General features: G+C 43.3%; 1 protein-coding gene and 1 long non-coding RNA gene across 2 annotated transcripts in view; one reads left to right on the top strand and one right to left on the bottom strand.

The window, feature by feature from the left end:
• Positions 1-1,348: 1,348 nt before the first annotated feature.
• Positions 1,349-4,821, bottom strand: Cbln1 (cerebellin 1 precursor). Its single transcript, XM_005007117.4, has 3 exons — positions 4,521-4,821; positions 4,236-4,355; positions 1,349-2,980 (listed from the first exon to the last, which is right to left on the bottom strand). Exons 1-3 carry the CDS (start codon positions 4,782-4,784, stop codon positions 2,783-2,785), a joined length of 582 nt encoding a protein of 193 aa, XP_005007174.2. The 5' UTR covers positions 4,785-4,821; the 3' UTR covers positions 1,349-2,782.
• A 471-nt stretch (positions 4,822-5,292) lies between these two features.
• The window catches only part of LOC101788611 (uncharacterized), an 87,465-nt gene continuing 67,580 nt past the window's right edge, over positions 5,293-25,177 (top strand). The window contains exon 1 of the long non-coding RNA XR_010046932.1: positions 5,293-5,519. This is a non-coding gene — a long non-coding RNA (uncharacterized LOC101788611). The remainder of the gene's footprint in view (positions 5,520-25,177) is intronic.

Below are 25,177 nucleotides of genomic sequence, written 5' to 3'. Positions count from 1 at the left end.
TGGCAGAGGGAGGAATCAGCATGCAGAGGGAAAAAAGGCTGCAGCTAGACTAAGAAGGGTCTCCAGTGCCAAGTTCAGGCTTTGAAGAGACAAGGACTCTCCTCCAAGAAGGCAATCAGCTGGGCCAGGGCAGAATTCAGGAGAACCTCTCCTTCCCATTCCTCACTAAGGCCCATTTGCTTTGACTAATTTCACCCTCAATGCCCCAGAGCAGGGATTCAATGTGCCCCAGTTCCTCATGCACATCTACCCCCCCAAAACACACACACACACACACACACACACACACACACACACACACACAGTCCGTGCTCCAATCAAGATCACAAACCAAGGCAAAAGTATCTGCCCGCTTCAGGTCCAGGCACAAAGAATGGCTAGATGTACAGAACAGAAGGGGCTTTTTGGAATTTGTCCCTGTCTTTATAGAAATAGGCAAACTGGGGCCCAGAGAGAGAGAGAGAGAGAGAGAGAGAGAGAGAGAGAGAGAGAGAGTGAGAGAGAGAGAGAGGGCATCAAAGTCACCTAGCTAGGACACACCCTGCTGGTCCCCTAACTGCTAGGACAACAACCCTATTGGTCCTGCCCTCAGGAAGAGGGGAGAATACACACCCATAGCCTTGTGAGCTCTGGAGTGATGCAGACTCTGCCTCTGTGCTGCATGACTACACAGCCCAGCCAGCCTTGAGCCTCCCACCTGCAGGGGTCTCTGCTTGCCTGGAGGGTGGGCTCTGCACTGAGGTTCTGTAGGCTTGAGGTCCTTCTACCACCATCAAAGAGTCCCCAGCGTCTCCTTCCCCATAGAAAGACCGCAGGCCATGTGTTTCTTTATGAACAAAGAGTAATTTTTCTTTTCAATTCCTTGAGGACTCTCTGTTCCTCCTCATCCACACTTCTTTTGGGACTGACTGAGGAAAAAGGGAACCAGCCATCGGGCATGAAGAAAAAAGCATTCCTAGCCTCACCACAAAGTTCCCACATATCCCCAAGGACCCCAGGCCTCTGGGGCTCCAGGAGTCCCCTGAATTGCAGCTGCAGAAACAGAGCCTGGATTTCAACCCAGAGCCCCTGCCCCACTCAGGAAATCTCTAAGTCAGGCAAACCGCAGAAATAAATCTGAGCAATGTTGCTTATTGTGCTCTTATCATTCTTCCTCTTCCTCTTCCTCTCTTCTTCCTCCTGAAGCCAGTAATTCAACCCTAGATCTCAGGCCAGGAAAAAGCCCCTCAGAGGGACTAGAAGCAGAGGAACCCCATCGACCAAGGATCCTGCCCTTTGTCCCGGGTCGCCACCCACCTGCTCCCCAGCACCCAACCTCCCTGCTGCAGCCCAAGTGACTGGATCAGGCTTCCAGACTTAAAACAAAGTCGTTTATTTCAATTTTGCTTTCACATTATATTCCGATACAATCAAAACTCCTCTGGAACCTCTCCAATAAAAGTCCTGCAAATGAGTGCGATCACAGGTCCAGGGTGCTGGGTCATTGGCAGGGTACTCGGGATTCAGAGGCATTGGTATAAAACATACGCTGCTTCAGGAATTGCAGAGCAGACGAGGTTGGGGGACATCCAGGAGCAGAAGGCGCAGGGAAGCTGCCACTCGGGCAGGCTGGTTTTGGGTTTCTGAATAGGAACGATTCCTATGCATTTGGAATCCGAAAAACCCAAACTTCACTCCCAAGCCGGGAGCCCCATTTCTTAGGTTTGTGCCAAACAAAGCAGGGTGCACAGCCGAAGCAGGCCTGCACAGGCCTGGCGAAGGCAGGAGCTCAAACCAGTTTCACGCCGGCCTTTGCGCCCGGCCTTCCTGGTGGAGTTGATGAGTCCTGCCTCTCTCAGCCTCGCCCTGGGCACCCTCAGTCCCCAGCTTCACCATTGAAGCCTGGGAAGATGCGGAGTTCAGAAAGCTGTTTCAGAAAAATAAAAGTCCCGCTTTGACTTTATTGGATTAACGCAAAATTAAATCTTGGCTATTCACACATATGGTACAGGGAAAGAGGACGTGTCCGGATGATCCTCCTGGGCGGTTAGCAGGGCCACAGAGTACGAGGGCGTTGACAAGCATCAGAACACCAAGCAGCCTTAGACTCACGACCACTCCGAACAGGACACAGAAATAACGGGAACACAGCCAGTTTCCACTGCGAAGAGTTCTTTGTGTACAAATGATATATATTTATGTATATTTTAAATCAGTCACCAGTAAGGTGAGTCCTTTCTTGGCTAACGGGCAGCTGAGGATACAACATATCTTCAGCTAATTAACTCGAAATGTTTTAAGAAGAGCAATACTTGTCAGATTTAAACTACTTTCCCCATTCGGAAACAAAACAAAAAACTCATCCCCTCTCCAAACTGAAAAAGGGGAAGGAAAATGATTGGACTTCAGTACGTGGAAGGATTCAGAGGGGAGGACAGAGGAAATATTTCACATTATATAGTTAAATACAAAGTTTCTTTTAAATAAATCGCTAGGAACATGAGCATGGGAGTAAGAAACAATGACAAGGCAGTCTCTTTTCTTGATTACTGCAACTGGATTGGGGGAGGCGAGTTGAGTTTATTTTTGGAAACGGGAGTGCGCAGAGCTAAGCAGAATTTACTTCTAACAAGGAAACACACCAAGTCGTCCAACCGCCGGTGCGCACCTGATTACCCGACGAGGGTGGGGAACGAGTGGGAAGTTCCAAGCGGTGCGGCTTTCTGGCCTTCTTACTTTCAGTCTTTGTCTCTCGCCCGCCTGCCTTTGCCCTCTCCCGGCCTCCATCCCGGTTAGGAGCCAGTCAGAGGGGAAATACGAGGAATCCGGAGAAGGTCGAGTACTTCCAGCCCCCCATTAAGTTTCCCCGCTCCAGCTTGAGGTATGCTCGGTCGCCTTTCTCCATTTGGATTAGGACTCCGTTGCTGGCGGCCTCCCTGGTCACGTCCTGGTCCCCAGCGAAGGCTGAAATCACCGGCCACCCGTTTAACATCAGGCTCACCTGGAAAAAAGAAAGACCCGGTTTAGAACGGCGCGACATGGGGAGGGGGTGGCGCGGGCGGCGAATGCGGAAGCCGGTAACTTCAAAGGCCTCAGGGAGCGGTCTAAGGGAGAGTGCTGGTATTTGCAGCTTACAGCAGGAGGTGCGGTGGAGACTAGAGGCCAAATAATTTGGGTGAGAGGAAGCATCTGCTCCCCAACTCGGGAGTGGTCTTCGACCCCAGTTTCTCAACTGCGCGCGCGCCTAGAGAACCCAGCTGCATTATCCAGTTTAGCGAATCGCAGGTGGCTGAGACCTTACAAGTCTCTCCCGCTTCCCCCAAACCCAACGAGAAACTCAGGCAACTCTCCTCCCGAAAAACCAAAACCAAACAAGAAAAGGAGGTTCCCCTGGTCCTAGCTGCTGGGACGCGGTGGAGAAGCCTGGAGAACCTTAGCGAGGCTTCCACCTGATTAGAAAGCGCGCAGCGAGGTACGCGCGGCTACATCTCCAAAACGCTGGCTCCATCCCTGCCCAGCTCCAGCCCGCGCCCGCCGCAGCCTGCTTTGCCCTTGCGGTGGCCTCGCCAGACCAGAGCCAGGTCACTGTCTCCAGTGGCAATTTCGGCTTCTGTCTGTGCTTAAAGGACATCTGGGCGTCTTTGGGAACACGAAAGCACAGAGTGCTGACCGGGACAAGGCTGGAGCTAGGAGAAGTCGCACAGTGCAATCTCGCTTTTCTCTCTCCGCCCTTCATCCTCCAAGGCGCTAAGCTGCTAGTTCAAAAAATGGAAGTCACCCATAAAAAGGGATGTCCCCAGGCCACCAGATTAGAGGAATGGGACCTTCCCGGGGATGATGGCGAGAGAGTACAACACACCTCTCAGTCCCGGGGCTGCGGCAAGGGGTTGAGGGTATTGGTGGTGCCGGGGATAGCCCTATGAAGCTTACAGAAGATAGGGCTGTCTGTGTGGCTAGCAGCAGATGTCACATAAAGTCTCGGGAGTCCCCTAAGAGAGCCGGGGAACCTCTTCCAAGGGGCCCAGAAGGAGGAAGTAGAACCCTCTCTGGTGATGGAGGTGGGTCGTGAGAGCCAGCAACTGAGAAAGCAAGGGACAGTCCAAGCTGCAGAACTGTGAGACTCTCCTTTCTGTCCCTCCAAGCTACCCGGGTACAAGCAGCTGCCACTTCTGTCCCCCACCTCCACAGATCGCGCGCACCCCCGCGGTAAGCAGTCCCCTGCCAGGGCCAGGCCCCGACCTGAGGTGGCAGCTGACCTGAATAGTCTGTCTGTTGTAGACTTTCACCACGTGGAAGTTAAAACTGTAGATCCCTTTGCGTGGGGCGATGAAAGTGCTGCGTTCGGAATCAAAGTTGTTCCCGATGTTCACTAGCACCTATAAGGAAATGAGAACGAGGGGAGGAGACCCGAGTCAGTCCCAGCTGCTTTCCCCGCACCTCCGCGCCTCCGCGGAGCTCTTGCAGACCTTGGTCATCCGTCTTCCGCCGCTGCTTACCCCGTACCCCACATCCGATGTGCACCCCGAGAAAAGTGAGCTCACCTGGTCGAAGTAGATGATCATGGTACGGTTACTCATTTCAGACGGCTCGTGGTTGGTGCTACGGATGGCAGAGAACGCCACCTTGGCGCTGCCGGAGCGCACGGAGATGCCCAGGGCTGTGCCAGTGGGATCGGACGTGGGATTGGAGTCACACACCACCAGGCACTTGCCCTCCAGCACGATGGGCTCGGTCTCATTCTGCGCGCGGGCCGGGCCTGCCAGCCACGCAGCGCCCAGCAGCAGCAGCTCCACGACGCCCCGCATCGCGCCGCCGGAGCCCACCCCGCCCCCCGCCCCGGGGGCTGCTCGCGCCAGCCACCCCCCGCCCCAGCCCCTCTCTGAAGCCCCCTCCTCAGCTCGGGGCGCAGCTCGCCGACGTCTTCTGGTCACTCCTGCTGTCACTAGCGCTCCGGGACAAGCGTCCCTCGTGGGATGCTCCGGGAACCCCGCCCGGGCCTCAGGGGTGCAGCGGCTGCCCAGCCGCACTTGGATGCATAGCCGCCGCTGCTGTCGCCTCCTGCCCGCACCCGCCGCCGCTGCCGCCGCTCTGAATTATTGATGCAGCGGACGCTGCAGCCGGAGCCGGGCGGAGAGCGCGCGCCGGGCACAAAGGCGCGGACCACGGCCTCGCCCCGCCCCCGCCACCAAGACCCGCCTCCCTCAGCAGTCCCGCCCCCGCCCCGCCTAGGCCCCGCCCTCCAGCCAATCCTGGCGCGCCGCGCTCCCCGCCGGGCCAATGACGGCGCTGTCCGCGCGCGGCCACCTGACCCTGGGCGCCGTTGTTATTAGGCTCGGGAAGGCTGGCGGCGCGCGGCAGCAGGGTTGGGCTCTGGCCGGGAGTCGACCGAGGGAGCGAGGGCAGGGAGCGCGCCCGCGCGTGCGCGCGCTCTCGCGCCGGGTCCGTCCGCCGCGGCCGCCGTTCGCCCGCCTAACGCCTCGTGCCCAGGCCTTGCTCGGCGTCGTCGGCCCTTCCTGCGCGCCTCCCTCGCCGGCCCTCAGGTAGGCGGCGGCGCGCGCCAGGGTCACGAGCAGAATCGCAGAGGGCTGAGCGGCGTGCGCGTGGGAGCGCGGGGTGGAAGGGGAGCGCCCCCAAGCGGGCGCGGGGAGCGGGTTGGCGGCAGGGGCGAGCGCGTGCTGGGGCATCCCGGGTGTGGGGTGCGCGCGCGGGGCGGGGCCGCGCTGGGGCTCGGGGTGGCGCACGAGACGCGGTGGGGACCCGGCCGCGCTCCGACCCGGGCAGGTGTCTTTGGGTGTGCGCGGTCCTTTCCCGGCCCCGCCGGGCCCGGCCCGCGGCCGCCAGGACTAAGCTGGGCCTCTCGCCGTCCCCCACCTGTCGAAGCTCCTGTTCTGCGGACTCCGGGGTGTGATGAACCTTCACTCATTCATTCATTCATTCATTGACTCGATCACTTATTCGGGGTTGGTCATATGAAGGGCCCAGCGTTGGGCTGGCCGCCAAAATTGTGGTGGAAGCAAAGGGGATGAAGCCCCTTACAGACCAGCGTGCAAGAAGGTGACAAATACTGAGGCGCGGCACTCGGGCTCATTTACTTACTACTGCTTTTTCTCTTTTGCGCTTGAAATATTTTTCTTCAGTACTTTTTACGTACTCTGCGCCTTTTCTGCATGCTTCATATCCTAGAGTTCCTGTACATTATTGCTGCGAATATAGACACCATGTCCTGTGATTTATGGGTGACCTTCCAGGGTCATCTGGACCATAAGTGAATTGTCCCACTCGTACAGTCACCCCCCCCCACACAACACACGTATTTACAAGCGTGAGAGTCAAAATTCAGCGCCAGAGAAAATTGAGAGATTGAGACTGAGACTCACAGAGATGGTCGGAGGAAGGGCCCATCCTAGCCTGGGTGTTGGAAGGCAGAGATCTGAAGGATGAACTCGGCCAGCAGATCTGTCCGGTCAGATAGTTCTGGACCCTGGCAGAGGCCGGCCAGGATGCTGCCTGCCGAGCTCTTCTGGTCTGGTCGCTGCCGCGCCACACTGAAGCTGCTGTGTCCGCCAGACTATAGCGTGCTGCAGGGGGTACCCAGCGCGAGGGGCACTGGGAGGCGGGAGTAATGGGGCTGCTGTACCTTCCCTCCACGTCGCGGGGCTCATCCAGGGCAAATTCTTCCGCCTCCTTTGGTATGCTCTCCCCAAGCTAGTCCTCAAATCCCCAACAGCCACGCCTGTCTGCTTCTCTGTCTCCTTTGTTTCTTCCAGACTTGATAGGAAATGCTATCTCTGACCCCACCTTCATTCTCAGGCCTACTGAATCACTGAGTGGGCAGGTGAAAGGAAAGGGGTTGTCACTGCCGAAGAGGCAACAGTAGGAATGAAATGAAAATCACAAAAAATATTTTTCTGACTCTTGTCTTTGAGACATCACCAGAAAGCCCTGCCAGCTGTGATTACATCTAATGTGAGAGCGTGAGCTAATATAAGAGGTGAGAGCTCAATCATGAACCTACACCCAATGGAGCAGCCAGGAGTGGCAGCTCTCTCCATGGGAGGCACCCGGAAAAGCACCCATGGAGAACAAGTCTTATACTCTTCCACACACATGTATGGAGTGCCAGTCATGTCTGCCCAGCTGCAACCAAGAACAAACCTGGAACCTGTTTTCTCAGAGCAGCCAGCAGGGCTGAGATTACCTTCAGGGAGGTGGTTACCTCCTGTTCTTCTTCTTGGTAAGATGATGCCCATCCCTGAGCTGTCATTTGTATTTCAGTGACCTCCATCTTGTCAATCCCTCTGTGCCTTTCAGTCAGACCTGTCAACCTACAAGCCTGTTGGATCTTTTTGCTTATATATCCTTGAGGTATGACTAACCTGCCAGGTCCTGCTTTTCCTATCCCAGTGACAATGGCCATGCCCACATAGATGTGCTAAATCTAAGGTGCCCACACCTAACCTGATTCTATCTATATGTCTTCCTATTTGAGCCATTCTCTTAAGACTGTTAGCAATTTATAACAGCTTCATAGCATATCACCCAGGGATTAGTGAAGGATCACCTGTTTGATACTGTTTATTCTTTCATTTAATGAATAACCATCAAGCCCTGAAATATGTAGCCTCCACATTTCTTCCATGAAAGGGAGATTTTCTATCAATCACCTCCCCCCCCCATTCTCCCACCCTTTTTCATGGAGTGTGTATTCAAAAATAATGAAGAATAATTATGTGTTAATAGTCCCAAATTGTGAGGACTAAAGCAGATTATGTATAAGAAGAGGAAAAACCCATTAGAAACTTCAAAAGCAATCAGGTTCATTTTTAGGCTTATGTTTTGGAATGAGGATCCTTTTAGCTGCAAGAGACAACACCAATTCAAACTGGCTTTGAGATTTTACTTGTTAGATGCAAAAAGCCTTGAGTAAATCTTGCCATTGAAGACATGGTTGGCCCTGTCAGTCAAAGTTACCAGCATCTCTTTCTAGTTTTAGCTTCATTTTTAGACACCCTGTTTCAGTATGCTAATACCTTAGAGGTAGTACTGAATCCTAGCAAGAAAAAGAAAGCACTTTTTTTTTTTTTTTGGTCGGAATTTTCAGTTGGAGTTGCAGAATGATTCTTATAGGGGCAGTTGTAGCTGCTTACTGTCTTTGAGGATGGAGAATGGAATGTTTGGTTGACTAACCTTCAGTCTGGTTTCCGTCCCCTGGGTAAGGGGTTTGGTATTAGCTGTACATGGTCTGAAACAGAAGGACTCTTCAGAGGAAACTAGAGAAGGGATGCTCGGCAGACAGAAACCTCGATGTCTCCCTCAGTCCTGCTTGCAGGTTTAACTGCAGTACGCTCCACACAGTGAGGATGGTGATGAGGATGATGGAGGAATAGAAGCCATAGATATACAAGTTTGTGATCTTCAGGACCTCAGCTACGCAAGACCTCAGCAAAATAGGAAATCAGGTCTCTCTACCATGATGTTATCTGAAGTTAGCTTTAAGTCTGTATGTACCTTATATAGTAAGACCAGATAAGTCTAAATCATCATAACATTTTAGTCTAAAAGATTTTTTGGCAATAGTCTGTTGGAATTGTTTTTTATCTTTTTATTTTTTTAAGTTCTTAGGAAGGTGAAATTTTCAGTTCTTCTGAACATATACTTAAAATTCCTAATTTTGAAATGTATTGGCTGTAGGGTTTAACTTTCTAAGGCTTTTCAGGGTTGAAATGCCAGTATAATATTAAAAGTCACTTCTCTGAATCTTTTAAAATAACAAAGATTTAGGGAACTATAAGATTACAAATAATGAATTTATACTGTTGCTATTACAGCTTTTCCTTTTGGCTTTCAATGCAGTGTGACATTTTGGTGAAGTCGAAGGGTTTTTTTCCTCTCCTCATGCTCTGAGTGTCCCACCACAGTGCATTCTGAGAAGTGAATGTCGCTGAAACCTCCGCGGATGTCATTTTCATGGCAGCAACGCTCACTTCCTACCCTGCACCCCAGGAAAACGCAGCAACCTCTGGAGAATAAGAGTGTTTTCAGGAAGAAGAAAATATTCCCTCACAGGATGTGAAACAAATTCACCTTTTTATTAAATCAAAATGAATTTGCTGATGTTTATACACATCAAACAGGATTTATCACTTTCGTTGTGTTCAAAGGCCCAGACAGTGCCATTCCCTAGGGCTCGGTTCATTTGTTCTTAAAGCAGAAGAGATGGTCACTTTGTTCTGAGGATTGTTAAATTTAGGATATCAAAGGGCAAGGTCATTTCTAAAGCTATACTATAAAATATAGGAATGATTGTAAATTGTACAAAGTATGAAATACAGTAATATTTTAACTTTGATCAGAAACTCTACCTTACTAGGTGTGTATTTTTTGCTTATTCACATTCATGTTAAATACAATGCTTTTGCTGTTTAAATTTTAAAAGTTATGTTTAAAATTTAATCTTGTAATTGAATCCTTTTATTAATGCATGAAAAAACAGGATTTCTTTATAACAGAGCCAGGTTTGTGGGAACATTTTGTTTCTTCTTTAAAATTTTTTCTTTTGATCATAAAAAATCAAAGAACACATTTAAAATATCTTTAGTTCTTATGTTAATACCAAATTATCTATTTTCTTAGTTTGTGTGCAGAAGGAGGTACTATCTGTCTTCTCAAAAGATGCTGACACCATTTTCAAAATGACGCCTTGAATAGGCTGTGGTTTGTGCTGGTAAGAATTTTGTATGAAGCTGTTATTCAAGTAGAGGGCATTAAGATCAAAGGAGAAAACATTCAAAAAAAATTTTTAGCATTTACACAACTGCATGGGAGAGAAAGATAGATAATATCAAACACTAGTCAGAATTTTTCTAAGAAGTAATCATTTGTGTGCTGTTTAGGATGGTTGGCAATAAGGACAAACCAAGGTTTAGTCAATTCACCAAACATTTATGGGGTGCCAGAATATACAAGACTCCAGCCTTGATGGTTGGTGGGAGTAAGCAATACAGACGTGAATAATATCCACTTGCTCCTCTTCCTTTTGTTCTACTAAGAAGGCTTCTTGAAAGTGTCATTTTGGATAATTCTTTGTATTTGTTTATCTTATCAGAAGACAGCCAAAATCTACACATACATGTGAGATTAATAGATTAGGGACTATTCGAACAATTAGTACAGGTACATACTGTACTTCAAATGCGTTGATATTTATCAAAGAAATTCTGTGTCATCTCTGGGTGGCTGGATTAATATTTGTGGAAAGTTATTACCAATTTTAACAGGAATCTCAGGGAAATTTTCTGTATTTCATAATCATTGATGATTGTACAAAGACTTCCCACAGTTTAGAAATCTCTGGAATGAGGTCTTAGAGAAAAATCTTCTAACTAGGGGATTTATTGAACCATGGGCTTTCAAGTCACCTGAAGGACAATGAAAGAAAAAAAAAATTGTAATAGAGCTTACAGTGAGGAAAATGCAGAAAAATAAGGGGTGATAAATTGTAGTTTTAGAAATTTTAAGGGGAAATATCTCCAAATGCTATTTTCTATTAGACTTGCAGAATTGTCAGAGAAGTGTGCTTAGCCTTTGCATCCACATCAGGCCTCCATGACAGACACGTAAACGGCACAGTCTTATGCACTGAACCATCCTACCTACTCTTCTTGCTCCTGCTCTGGTGGCCAGTTGGGTCTGGCCAAGGAAACATATCAGCAAGAGATCAGAAATGAGGGGGGAATAGAGTATATTCTTCCTTCCGTCCCTATGTCAACCAGGTAGTGTGATCCCTGTATAAGGTCTCCTTTCAGGATTCTATCTCTTTCCCAGCAGACCTGCTTCTCCTGCTGAGCTCCAGCTCACACTCTAGCAACACTCTTTCCTCCTTTTCTATTTTCTGCCTGGGAGTGGGAGGCTGTCAATCTGTGACTTCTCAGCATCTCATGTTGTGCCCTCTGAGACAGCCAATACCTTTTCTTTAAAATCTCTCTATTTGAACAAAGTTTAATTCTATTTCCTCTTGGGAACTCACAGATACACTATATCAATAGAATAGCTTACTTCATCTTCAGAACCAATACATTTGATACATTTCCTGGGACCCATTTCTTTTCTGGAAAGCATTAATTGTGTAATCATTAGTTGTATCATACAGAAAATTTCACTATGAATGAAACCTGAATTATTACCAATTCAGATTATTTCATGACATCACCAAAGTTATGTACCTCAAACAAATGTATTCACCATAGATTTTAAGAAATAACTACAGGTAAACATAAGTTTAAGTGGCAGTTTTAAGAATATAAAAGTTAAAATATTAGAAATATTTTTGAAGTAGCAGATGCTAAAATTTCCAAGTAAATTTCATCCTATTCTTGTGCAGCACAAAATATATTAATATATTAAGAAATGACATATTATTTTATGAATTCATAAGCTTATTTTAAGTATTTAAAATATGAAAGCATTAGCAAAATGTATTTGATTATTGGGAAAGCAAGACAACTGCTAATATTTTAAGCTTGTAAACTTTTATCTGTGCATATTCTAAACAAATAAGGATTTTTATTATATAAAATATGTGATATTTTAGATTTTAAAATAACAGATTGGAAGCAAGTGACAGTAAAGTATATTTTACTGTTTAGACACTTGTGAACAAATTCTTTTCATCATTTAAGTTAGCTATCCATTTTATACCTATTGTCCTGTAATGTTTGAGGCCCTTAACAAAATAGTACTAAAGGCAACATAAAGCAATTAGAAAGCAATCTTTAACAAGTAAGCCATCTATATATAGCAATAAAAGATAGAAAAAATCAATGAAAATATCTACTCAATTATTGTGTTTCCTCATCTAGAAGACTGGGTGAATTCCTATTTCCTCTGGTTGTTGTGGTAACATACTATATGCTGTAACAATTTGAAATAATTATAGGTGCACCAAAATTTATCTAGGCTTTGTCACCATTTTATATAATACCTCACTTACAATGAAATTCGCGCCCATATTTAATGTATCAGTATCAAGATAGTAGGATATTTTTGAGATGATATTTCAATAGCCTTTTTAGGTAACAACTAAAATTCTGGAGTACCATGCACTATTGAACTATTCTTATTGAATCAACTGCCTTCTTTTTACAGAGGCAAAGGCAGGGTAAGTTCCTCTGAGACAGTGCACACAAGACAGTGGTCATTGTATAGTGGCTCTAAAACCAGAATGGAAGGAAGGGCTAACGTCCCAATCCTGTGCTTGTCAGATAAGAGCACTACTCTTGGTTCCCTCCTTGACAAATAACAAGCATCTACCTTAAAGGCTTATTGTAGAGAATGAGATCATCCATGCAGTTATCCTTAACTTGGCATGGGCTGACCAACACCTGAGCTCTGCTGTCCTCAGGTATTCAGGTAGCAGGAATGCCACAGTGTGGTCCCAGGTGTGTTCTCCACTGCTTTGAGCTTGCTCCAGGTGTGTCCTGGGACCGGGTGAGCTCACTCTTGCTCAGACAGTGTCTGTCTTTAATATTGATAGGTATGCTCCACTGAAAATTCTTGCCCCCTAATTTAAAACAAAGACTACTTGTCTACCTCGGTAACAGGATGGGCACAGTTGGCACAATTTCACAAAAATACCCCACACTTTTTTTCTGAACTCAACAAATGTGTATTGACTACCTACCATGTGACATTTTATTTGTCATAGGATGTAGATGTGTCATAGGTCAGTGAACAAAGCCAGCAAAACATCCTACTGTCTTTAAAAAGGTACCTGAGAAAGAAGCTTTGTGGCAATCACATTTTTCTCTTTATAAATCTTACTGTTCTCTTCCTATGTTAAATCACATTAATCAGGGTGACCACCTAACACAGGCAACTACACAATTATAAGGGTCCATGATTTTTTCTTTTGAAATATCCTTTAAAAATACCTCACAAATTAGAATTTGGTTATTTTCTATATGACATGTAAATTATTTTTTCATTTCCAACTAGTTTAATTGGAAAATTAGTATTACTTATTTTATGTTGTCATTTCTGTTCTAAGTGACTTCAAGGATTTTGAGCTCAGCTGCCTGTAAATTAAAGGTGAAAACAGTTTTGATTTTGCGTTGGTATATGTTTCACTTGAGAGTGTTTTCTAGGCATTAGTCTATGAGAAGTTTTAAAAATAAATTTTGATATGGCCTTTATTCCTTTTTAAAAAAAAATATTCAATTTTAACATGTACTCTCTGAGAAGAACTTGATACCTGCCTGACTTCCTGGTTGATCATTCCTTCCTTCCCTCCCTATATAGTGAATCAAATCTTGCCAGTCTGATCTCACAACACACAGTTACAGTCACAGTCTGTATGCACACCCACTCTGGAGATCTTTGTTTTCTCTCCTGTAACCGTTTGAACACCTTTTGTATCTCTTTTCTCAAAATGAGTACACACTCCTTCCCACCCCGCTTGGGGAGTGGGGAGGGACACTCTGACATTGTGCTTGTGTAAACATAATTGAGAGCTTGCTCTGTCTCTTGTATCTTCATAAATAATTTTTTTGTATAATGCTGGGACAGTAGTTCTTTAAATAGAATATTCTTCCATGAAAATCGCCCACAACACTGAGAGTACACCTTGCCAAAGCGAGTCTAAAATATGTGGTGCATCTTCAGCATTGTCCAGAAGCTGAAGTTAGGCATCTCTGGAATATCAAAAACAAATTTACAACAGTTCATTAGTGAAAGGAATCATGAAAACAGTGTGCCGCCATTACCCGGAGAAGAAACAAAGAGCGCAAATGTGAATTTCTGAAGCTAGAGGCCTTCAGAGGGCTCGCATTTGTTCTATAGAAACTCACTTGTTTTGAACCAGTGGTTTTTTTACAGCATGTCTCACTGTGAAACCAAAAGGCTGTTTACACTCTAGTCAGAAAGTATGTCATTGCTTCAGGATGATGCATGTTAGGGACAAAGAATGAAGCTCATAAAGAGATGGGATGTGGTGGTCTGAAGAAATGACCCTACTGCAAATTTTATTTTTCTTTTGTTTCCTCCTGACATTGTTGCAAGATGCAACCACATTTTTTACTAGAAGATAAATGTGGAGACCTAATTCAATATGATTATTCTAACTTATTATAAAGGAGTACATGCTTGCTTCTGTCCAATGAGATGAAAAATATTTGGGGCCTTTCATGCTATCTCCATTGCCCACTGAAGTATTTCAACCAAAATATATTTCTCCATGTTTTTGAGACAATTTCCAAATGATTGTCCTCAAAAAGTATGATATTAAATGTGGGAAACATCCAAAATTATTTATGATGTATTTTTGAAATTATAGTATTTCTATAAACTGTATTTAATAGAAGAGACCTGGGACAATGTATATCAACAAACTGCTTTTTTTCCTTTGATTAAAATTATTATTTCTTTTAACCTTTTTTGTAATTCTGGTATTGTCACACTCACATATCTCAGTAAACGTATTTTAATAGTTTTCTCAGATGCTTAAAGGAGAGTTTCCTTTTAGTGATATTAAAATTCACATAATTCTATTGGTATCATCAAGGCATGTTTTTCCTCTCATTCAGTCTTGCAAATTGCACATATGGACGTGTGTAGAAGTGCCTCTCAGACAGGCCCTTGTTTGCTTTCATGCAAATGTTTGTGATTAGAAGTGGAAATCTTTTCTTTCCAACACAAATACATCTTTCAAAAGTAGTTCTCTTTTGTGAATAATTTTTAATGTCTAAGCAACAAGTATGCTTTTATTATGTGCATTTCTCTAATCAAAACATCTTTGGAGGGCTGGACCCAAAGGTATTTAAGAAAAGAATCAGGTTAATACCATGAGAAAAATATCTTGTTTGTAAACCTTTAACCATTGATAAAACACCCTTAAGGAGCTGGCATACATGTGGGTGGCTGGATTGAATAACACATTTGACAACTGGCAAAACAAAGCAATAGCCTATATTTACAGAATACCATTTACTGCAAACCAATACACCTTTCTTAAACAAATTCAATTCACCTCAACATGAAACTTTCAGATGTGTTTGGGTGTCTAAATATTCTATAGCAGAGGTAACCTGATCGGTCCAAGATCATCAGCTGGCAGAGGTGGGGTCATTTTCTGTCTCCTGACTCTAAAAACTTGTCCTCCTTCTCCTACAACACCGTCCCTCAAAAGGCGTTCTACTCACTTAAATTACAGTGATATAGTGATGTAGCTAGTGATTAGTTCGCTCTAGTTTAACCTTAATATGACTGGATTATTTTTGTTTAGGCAATGAGATTTAGTTCAAAAACTTCTTCTAATTATTTATTAGTGTATGTTTATGATACATACTGGTTACATTTGTCTTAAAAATGATAAACGTCTTCAATTTTTTCTTCTTCATCCTCCTTTGTCCCTAAATGATATTCCATATGTATTATTACTGCCAGAAACAGATTATAGACTTTTCTATAGGTGTTAACATGACAACCATTACATTTCTACTTTTAAAAATTGTTACAGAGATGAACAGAAAAAAAGAAGAAAGTAAAAGAATAAACTACAAGTAGTTATATAAGTAATACATTTGTGATCTGACATTTGAGAACTGAAAAATAATGTGTTACTGATATCACACTACTTAACATCTCAGTTTTATATAAGATAAAATGCATATGGCTTAAACTTGGACATAACATAATGACAGAGCATCTATTATCCTCACCATTCACACCATTCAAATGTTTTAACTGTAGGAAGAATGTCTGCTTTATACTGAGTTAAATGACATTGTCTATTGTAGATGTGTGCAATTTACCAATATGTCCTTTTAGAAAACATATTCAGATAACATGCTCAAAATCGTGACCCTGTGCAAAGTGAGCCAATGGGCTTAAATGTATAGACTGTACATTCCAATTGGAGATTCAACAAGGTTGGATGATCTAATGAATAATTTTGTTTCCTTGTCATATTTAAAACAATATATCCAATATTTTTAAATCCCATTTCACTGACATATGTTACTGTTTCTTCTCCATCACTTAACAAAAGTCCTTCATTCTGTTAACCCCTCTTTGTGCCTATCTGTTTGTTTTTTACAGTGACAGGGTCATTGTTTTAACAGGTCATAGGAGATCACTCAGAAAAGAGCATCCTTTTTGTAAACACCAACATCATTTTCCTGTATGTACTCTGAAACATTATTAATTTTCTTTAGGCAGTAGGTTCAGATTAGTGCTTCTGAAGAGTTCCATTGTATATTATACAGATAGGGAGTCCCTCAAAGATCATGTTTTGGGGGAGAAACAGCAAGATGCCAAAGTTTAACCTAATCAACTACATTCTAAAACTTCACCATGACTTTGAGATATGTAAGATTTTGTTTCAGATGTTATTTGTTTTATTTTCCAAAATACATACTTATCTTCATTTTATATTGGCCCATTCACATGAAAAATATGCCTGAAGCCAAGCATGATGATCTTTCTGTCTTTAATACCAGCACACTGGGAGGGGGAAGCAGGAGGATCTTAAGTTCAAGCGCAGTTTCGGCAGTTTAGGGATTTAGGATGACTGTGTATCAAAACTTAAAAAAAAATTTTAAAGGCTGTAGATGTAGTCCAATGCAAAGGCCACAAGAATGTGGCTAACAAAAAGCATACCAAAGGTATTTTATTCGTGCCATCAAATCTGTGTCTATAAAATTATTAGTTTATAATGCTTGATATTGGCTTGACTATTAAATTACATTTCTTTTGTTTAAAAATTCTATAAATTAGAAATGTGGGAAGTTATTATTTAGCAGACCAAAGGTAGTTCAGAGAATGACAACCAGAGTTAAAAATGAAAGCTACCTAAAATCATATCCTGTCTTCTCCGCTTAATGTTTATTTGCCAAATAAAGTTCAGTTTACTCTGAATTTTATTCCAGCAGGCATAAAGTTATAAGGAACCTTGGTTTTAATATAATTCAAAAAAATGTAGTTCTGTAGGTCAGAATACCAATTTTATCCTCTTTACAAAATACAAAGAAGACTTTGTCAACCAGAAAAATCTAGAACCTGGCAATTCAAATACCATTCAAAGCAAATATTTAATCTAATAACTAGAATTAAATGTTAGGCCCCAGGGTAGCTCAACATCCACTAAGCAAGTGTTAATAATAGGATGAGTCCTCTGTATTCAGAGCAAAGAGAATGTAACATATTTACATATATAGAATCTGACTTTGGCTGTCTGAAAGGGCTTACACTGTTTCGGCAAGCAGAGTTTACTTTCAATGCGTCAGACATCTTCACAATATTTTATACTTTGCAGATTGCCTTTCATAGCTAACTGTACAAAGTACCATGTTTATTTCAGTTGATCCTTGAACTAATCTTATAAACAAGATACCTTTATCTTATTTTACCGTATTTTCTTTGATGAGGAAAGCAGGGGTAAATAGACTGCCCCATGGAAATTCATTCAGCAGAGATTTTCCTGTGCAGTGTGACTCAGAGGCTGTTCTTAACCAGGAGCAGCACCTGATGCAGGAGTGCCCCACATGTGCTCACCACCAGCTGCCTGAGATGGCACAATGAATAGTAGTATCTACAGTGCAGATTGCAAAACTGATGTCCAGGGACTTAGGTAACATACTGAAATTGTGAGGCGATCACATCAGCACTGGGGCTGTCTGTAGTCTTGACACTCGACAAGAAGAGATTCTCTTTCCTATATGACTGCCACCACCCAGAGAAGCTGTGCTTGATGCATTTGTTTCTGGTTTGGAATTTAGCACTATGTGAATCTCTTTTGTGATGTGTGCCCCCTCTAAACCGTGCCCCTGTGACAGGATGGCATGTGACACTTTTCTACCTGGTATCCCTCTGTCCCCACCCGCCACCCCATCAGAGCTGGCCTGATGAAAAAGATGATGTTTTGGTCACCAGTGATTGCCTTTTTCTCTGCCTATTGTCTAACAGGAACACGCCTGCCTTTCTCCTTTTTTAATTAGTACCCTTATATTCTAAAGCACCTCCCTACCATAAAAATAGAAAAGGAGCTGTGAGTCATTTACACTTTAGCTTAAATGTGCTTCATAACTTTTCCCAAAGCAATTTGTGCTTAACTCCTCTTCTCTGGCTGCAGAATAAAGGTCTCTGGGTTGCACCGATTCCTAAGCCAGTGAGAATGAGCTGAGAATTGTTGTTTTAAATATGAGGACCACTAGAGATCTATTGCCTGGAGATGCGTGGACCCTCAGCTAAACACCTGTCTCTTCCTAACTCTCTACCTGAACCAGGTGAAGTCCTGTCCTTCAGCCTCATTCAACTTGTTGGAGATCCGGAGAATATTCTCCATCCTTCTGTGATTACCTGTTCTTTTATTTTTCTATGGCCTGCAACATGGGGACTGAACCTCAGTCCCCTCAGGAGCAGCCACGGATTTAAAGTGCAGTTCTTCTGCTACCTGTGACTTACTGGTATCCAGAAAGTCTGCATATTATCCACACATGTCCGTGTATGCATGTGTGTAAGACTGCAGACTCTGAGATGGGTATTTGCAGAATACCTGAAAAGTTTCAGAGTCTTACTTTAGCCCTCCTTGGAGACAAGGGTTGAAGTGCAAGTGTTTTGTTTAGGAGATAAGTCTGTGAAATGCTGGTAAGAGACAAAAGTGAGATAAGGAAAAAAGACCGTCACAGGATGTATTAGTAAGCCATAATACAGTGGGCAGCCCATCGGGGCCCTCTGGCAGTAATACTGAGGCTTGTGCCTCAGCTGAAGATTTCACCTACAAGTTCCCTTCAGTCAGTGGCGGGAGTTACTAATGTTCCCTCAATTCCAGTGTGTTTCTTTGGGTCATAGAAGGTCATAGAACTTTAGTTTCAGAAAACTCCTTCAGGCAGAGATGCAGACATCTGAGGTAGACATTACTGGAACCCCTGGAAATGGTGAGATCAGAGGGCTGTGGGCAGAGCTCTCCTATCCCCCACTGAATTGTGTTAGGTGGTGGAGGAGTGCAGAGGGCCTGGCATGATGTGACTGTTTTCAGTGAGGGCTTTTCTATCAACACATGACAAAGGATTGAAATATTCACATCGTCAGAGCAGCCTAGCATCACTGACAGTTGTCACAGATGTAGAAAACTAACGCTAAGTAGGAAAAAACTATAGCAAAGCAGTTGATTTGACTAAACAAATAAGGTCTCCTGGGGTCATTGGTGTGAACTGTGTATTATTAATGTCTGATTACAATGCTACACAATAATGATTATGTCAGTCATTATGTATCAGATTAACTCTGTCATAAAATTTATGACAACATTAAATTTCATGCACATGCCTGGCCTTCATAATTTATTGCTTATGTAGCATGGTTATGACTTCAAAACAAAATCTCTAAGACTGTTGATTTGACAGCTAGATTGGTTATCCATGAGTGCAGTTTCTCCACTGTTTTAAATTGTTCATGTCACATGGTAGTGGTCACTAACATTGCTGCTAACACTGCCACCAGCACAATTTCACTTGCCCAGTCATTGTGACTGAGAAATTACTCCCTTCTCTTTACATGTTCTCTTCCATGGGTCATTGACTGATTCAACCAACTTATATTTGACTGCAACCATGTAATCATGTGTTGTAGTGCAGATCCAGCGGTAAAAAGTACCTAGTTGATACGAATTTAGACATGAACTTGGACCTTATTCCACCCTCAAAGAGGTCATACTCTACTAAAGGAAGACTCACACTGTATTGTAAATACTAGTTTAAGAAGAAAGCAAAAGTGAATAAAGGACTATATATGTTCTGTTTCCCAAGCTGTGGAGTAACAAAGCTGTTCCTGTGTTGGATTTCCAGAAAACATGTATAAAACTACTATTCATCATTTTATGCTTTCAGAAATGTGTAGCATTGTACAGTAATACTGCATGGCCTTAGTTTAGTGTACAAGCTAAGAATTGGATAAATGAAAGCCATTCACTGGCAAAATCTAAATGTTTTCTTTTGCCAAGTGCACAGAGATAGTGCCTTTTTAGAATCCAAGTCTAAAGTTGTCGTCATAGCTGAGGTTCAGACGCTTCTTTTAAAAAACAAACTAGAAGAATTTTATCCTTTACATCAAAAGCAAGTATTATCCAGATTGAGGCCAAGCCAGACATATTTTTGAAGTTTTTAAGTTTATATAAAAAGGAGGTATTGGAAGCTCTGGCTTGCCTTTGCTTTGATTGAACTTGGCAAGAGAAGTCAGGATTAAGGATGGAGAAAGTCAACAGCAGACAGACTAGGGAGAGGGGTAGTATCTGTCAAGGGTCCAGGGACATTCCCAAGATTCTAGTGTGGATCTGGCAGGAAGTTAGGTAAGTCAAACCACATCATACAGATGCTTTAACATAGAGACAATGTCAGTATGAAAAGAATTTAAAAAGCCTAATTCTACTTTTTCTGAAGAATAATGTTTCAGACAACCAACCTACAAATGTTTCAGATGAAGATATAATTTAAGGTTGTGGTATATCCAACAGAAATAAAATAATCCTGCAAATAGCAGTCAATTCATGGCAGTCAGCTTTGAAACAACCTCATTCCTGCTTCTAAATGAAGCAGCAATCAGACACAAGATACCAATTTAGACAAATGCATCTACTAGCACATCAGTAGTAATAGATATGAAGGATGGGGACATGCCTAAAGTCAATGCCATTTTTCTTCCTCCATCCAAAACCTATGCTGCGTGATATTTTTTCTATATTATACACACACACACACACACACACACACACACACACACACCCCACATGCTCCTTCAGGTTGTATCCTCTGACCATCTTGGAACCCTTCCCTGCTTTCCACATGTGGCAGGACAGCAACCCATCCTTTGCATCTCCTTAAATGTTTCTCAGATCTCTGTCTTCCCTCTCAACCCCATCACATCTGCTGCAGACATAGCCCTTCATGGGACTCACGGGCTTCTCATTTCTGTTCTTCCTCTTCTCCCTCCTCAGTCCATCTTTTGATCCATGTCAGTGGCTGCTCCTCCTTTTCTGGACACTTTAGAGTTGGCCTTAGCTCACTTTCCTAGCCTCTTTTCCAAAAGGCTCACCTTCATTGATATGACAGGCAGATTCATATCTTCATTATTCCTTACATATTCTTCTCTCTGCCCACCTCACTGCTTCCTTGAAATGTTCTAAAACTCTTTCAACAAAATTGATCCCTTCTGTATCTGTGTTCCAAAACCAAGTTTCCATTGAAGTGTTTATCATATTGATCACAGTCATTTACTTGCCATCTTGATTAACTGTGTAACATCTAGCACAGCAATTTAAAGAGAGTAGATTTTCAACCATTGATTTTTTTTAAACTTATGATAAACTTATCATAGTTGAGTGTTTTGGGATGCCAGACTCTCGGGGTCAAAAAAACTTTGCTTGATTTCTATATCACACATTGTTCTTAGAGTCAAGCTATCTAGCAACCTTGGCTCAGTTGATCAGGAAAGAAAAGAATTCAAGGCTGTTGAGTTGTTCTGGGATGCCAGAGAGGGGAGAAATATACAAAATCTCTGCAGAGAACTAACTCTGCTCTGTAGTTGGTGCAGACTCTACCAGGTGCAGCATTCACACCACAAGCCTGACACTAGACTCTGCTGCTCCCTCTGGAAATAGAAGTGGGCTGCATTCTTGCTGCTACTGCAGCCAAAATGGGTTTGCTGAAGTCCTGGCTAGTCCTGTGTCATGCCAAGAGTCAAGGCCAGGTGAATGGCTGCAGCTGGATCATTGAGCCCTACCTGAAAGGGAGGCTAGGAAAGTGAGCATCTGGCGTCCATGGAATTGTTCTCTGCTTCCTATCAACCCTCATGAGATAGGGAAATCCCCAGGCCCAGGACTGACTTATTTCGGTTAAATAGTTCTTTCCACACACTTATGAAGTCCTGACTCTGTCTCTGGATTTGGGACATGCTTCCTACCTTGGCCTCTTCATGTCCAGGATGTTAAGAACTCCCTGCTGTTGCCAGTTCTGGAGGGCTGCACTGTCTCTTGTAGTTCCCTAGGCCCTGCCCACTTTTAGTAGTCATTCCCTTTATTCAATTATCCTCAGGTTTCTCAACTAAGCACAATGCTTTTTTCCTGCCGTGTCTTAGATATATGCTGAGTGGAGCTCTTAGTTAGAGCATAGGAGTACTGAGAGAAAGTTCTGGAGGCACTTGTCATCCTTTTTGTACCATCTGTTACCCTTGGTACCACACAGCATCTGAACTAATATCCTTGTTGGGGATTTCCCTCTCGCATGAGGGTTGGCAGGAGGCAGAGACCAGCAATTCCATAGGAATCAGATAGACAAGAGGAGCGAATGCCCTGTTGCTCCTTCCTTTCCTGTGATTCCCACTGGAGGTTCCCACTGGCCCACCCAGAGACAGGAGGGCCAAGGTATATGTACAAGATGAGCTGCAGAAGAAGAGTGGAGGGCAGATGTGGAGAAATAAGCAGAAGAGATGTTGCACATGTGGCTACATCAATATGTCACTGGCACTTTTTCTTTTTATAATTTAATGTCTCCTTTGGGGATGTCGTTTTACATTTTCAGTACCTCAGCCCATAAGATCGATGGACTTAAAATGTTCTTCTCATACTGAATTTAACAAGATGCTATTTTTCCCTTGTTTGCTATTTAGAATGTTGTGTTGTACAGTTCAACAATCTGCACCATTAATGGTTAGCAAATGCCAACCAGGACATTTTTCTCCTTTCTGGGCTTGGGAAAAAAGAAGAGGAACTGTAACCTGCACAGACAGCATGAAGATCTCCCTTACTGAATCTTCCTGCAGAAATACTCTCTGTGTACTGTCTCAGCACATGAGATTCCCTGTGGCTCGTCACTGCCTCCTTCTTAATATCCAGCCTTCTAAATAAAACACATGTAGGGGTAGTCAATAAAATAAACCCCACGAAATTACCAGCAGTCACAGGTCCATGCATTTCCTCAAGGATTCTTGAAATGTAACCCTTCATCCTTTTAAAGTACATGATGTGTTAAACGCACCAATTATTTAGTTTGGGAAAGAAAACTGATGGGAAAGCTTTATCATCATCTTCAAGTATAGGACGTGTTTCTTCCTAGAGAATGGAATCCAAGTGTTTTTCCTGTCCTCACTCGGGATTAAGTACAACATAAGGAATAAAATAGAAATAAAATAATAAAATGGTTGCACCTTGAAATCATAATATTAAGTGAAATAAATCAGGCACACAAACTTAAATATTTCATGGTTTGTCTTATATGAGAAAGAATACAAATAAAATAAATATAAAGAACAAAATAAAAGATAATAAGAAGTAGGAAGATAGATCTTTTTCAAAATGGGAAGGGGATCAAGAGGTGGAGGCAGGCAAGAGGGAGAGAGGATGAAAAAAACAATTAAAAATACGTTATTACATGTACCAACTTTACACAAGGAATGTAAACATCATAAACCACAAACATGTACTAATAAAAATAGTGAAGAAAGCATAACACGTAAGTCTACCACTGGGCAAAATCATTAACTACAAAACCTGTTTTACAATGAAGTATTGAATATCTGCAATAAAAATGACTTTAATAAAAGTTTTTACTTTGGAATGCAAACAAAAACAAATGTGGTGGCGCACACATGTATAATCCCAGCCCTCTAAGAGATTGAAGCAGAAGGACCACCAGTTTGAGTCACACCTGGGTATCATAATAAGATCCTGTCTCAAACTACAAAAGAAAAAAAGCTGGGACTGTAGAATAGTGCAAAGGCCGTGGATTCAAACTCTAATACCACCACCACCAAAAAATGCAAATGATAGAGAAACACACAAAACTTGACTTCCATACTCTGGAAGTGTGACTAAGCTACTGTCTTAGTTACTTTATGCTCATCACTGAGACAAAATACCTGATACCCAAGTTGGGAAAGGAAAGGTTTATTTCTTACAGCTTTTGGAGGTTTCAGTCCACACTCAGTTGGCTCCAAGACAGGTGGGCATGGCTGGGCTGCAGTTCATGGCAGCCGCAAACAGCAACTAGCAAACAGGAACTAGCAAAGAGAGAGACACACCTTCTTCCTGCCATTACATCACATCCTGGCTCCACCCCTATGTGGGTGGAGCACTGACACCATTAATCCAAGCACTATACAATGAACCATCACAAATGAACAATGCAAACTCATGAGGCCTGGGGGACACAACATAAACCATGACAGCTACTTATTTTTAAAGTTATTCAGGTGCTTCCACATTTACTACCTAATATTTCTTCCTTTGTTGTTGCTACTTTGCCATGGAATTCACTACAATCAGTTCCTTTAAATATTTTTTCCTTGGGCTACATGTTGCATATTAATGTAAATTTTTGTCATGTGAATTGTCTTGCTTAATTTCCTTCAAATATCCTGCTGCCAGCTGGATTCTTCAATTTGGATTTCCCAACAGCCAACATGTGGCACATTTATATGTGCAGTTTAGAACTAGCATGTGCAATACAGTGGTACCTTGGTTCACAAACTTATTTTACCCTTTGGGGGAAAATGGCTATGTTTGTGTTTGTTTGGGGAAGGTGGCTGTTGTTGTGTTTGTCACCTGATGTGGAGTTTGTGAATGGAGGCAAAATCTTGTATTGCCATCTGTATTTCTCCTTCACAGCTGACTGCCATCCTTGGGTTACTGAAAAAGATGGCATAGTGTTCAAGACTTTGTCCCTCATTGTTCATGTTGCTCCCCAGTCTGTGTCCCATTGCTTCTCAGCCTCTAATCACTCTGAGCTGCTTGATATTCCACACCATTCATGAGGAGCCCACAAATAGACACCATCATGCTTTTGCACACACTTCTCCCTCAGCCCAATGTGCCCCCCATCCCATCTGGTCTGGAAAGTTTTCCTCACTCTTCTAACCCAAACCCAGTTACCCACTGTGCATACTGTTTCTTGTGACAAGAATGGGGCAGGACATCTGGCCAAAGGCTGCTGACATAGTCCAGCAGAGAAGTGGTGAGGGAGACTAGGTGATGGCTAGAGAAATGGAATGGGCAGCCAGCAGCATGGGTACCATAGGGTTGCCACCACTAGTCTGGGGCATACTTTATGTAGAGTTTTCTGGAACTTGTAATGGGTTGGCTATTAGGGCAAGAGAAGGGGAGGAATCCAGAGATCTCTAACCAGAGCAGGCAGCTCCTTCAGTAGGAACAAATAAT

This window comes from Cavia porcellus, unplaced genomic scaffold (assembly GCF_034190915.1).
Source record: "Cavia porcellus strain 051 isolate PalLab524CR breed Dunkin Hartley unplaced genomic scaffold, mCavPor4.1 scaffold_4, whole genome shotgun sequence".
Taxonomy (NCBI): domain Eukaryota; kingdom Metazoa; phylum Chordata; class Mammalia; order Rodentia; family Caviidae; genus Cavia; species Cavia porcellus.
This window is presented reverse-complemented; position numbering and strand designations above follow the sequence as displayed.

Bases quoted from the DNA above. Each gene is read 5' to 3' on its own strand.
- Cbln1 (XM_005007117.4), bottom strand. From the start codon at position 4,784: ATGCGGGGCGTCGTGGAGCTGCTGCTGCTGGGCGCTGCGTGGCTGGCA. The intron at 4,356-4,520 runs GTGAGCTCACTT...ATTTCCTTATAG, and splicing joins TGATCATCTACTTCGACCAG to GTGCTAGTGAACATCGGGAA. The intron at 2,981-4,235 runs GTCAGCTGCCAC...TCTTTTTTCCAG, and splicing joins ACAACAGACAGACTATTCAG to GTGAGCCTGATGTTAAACGG.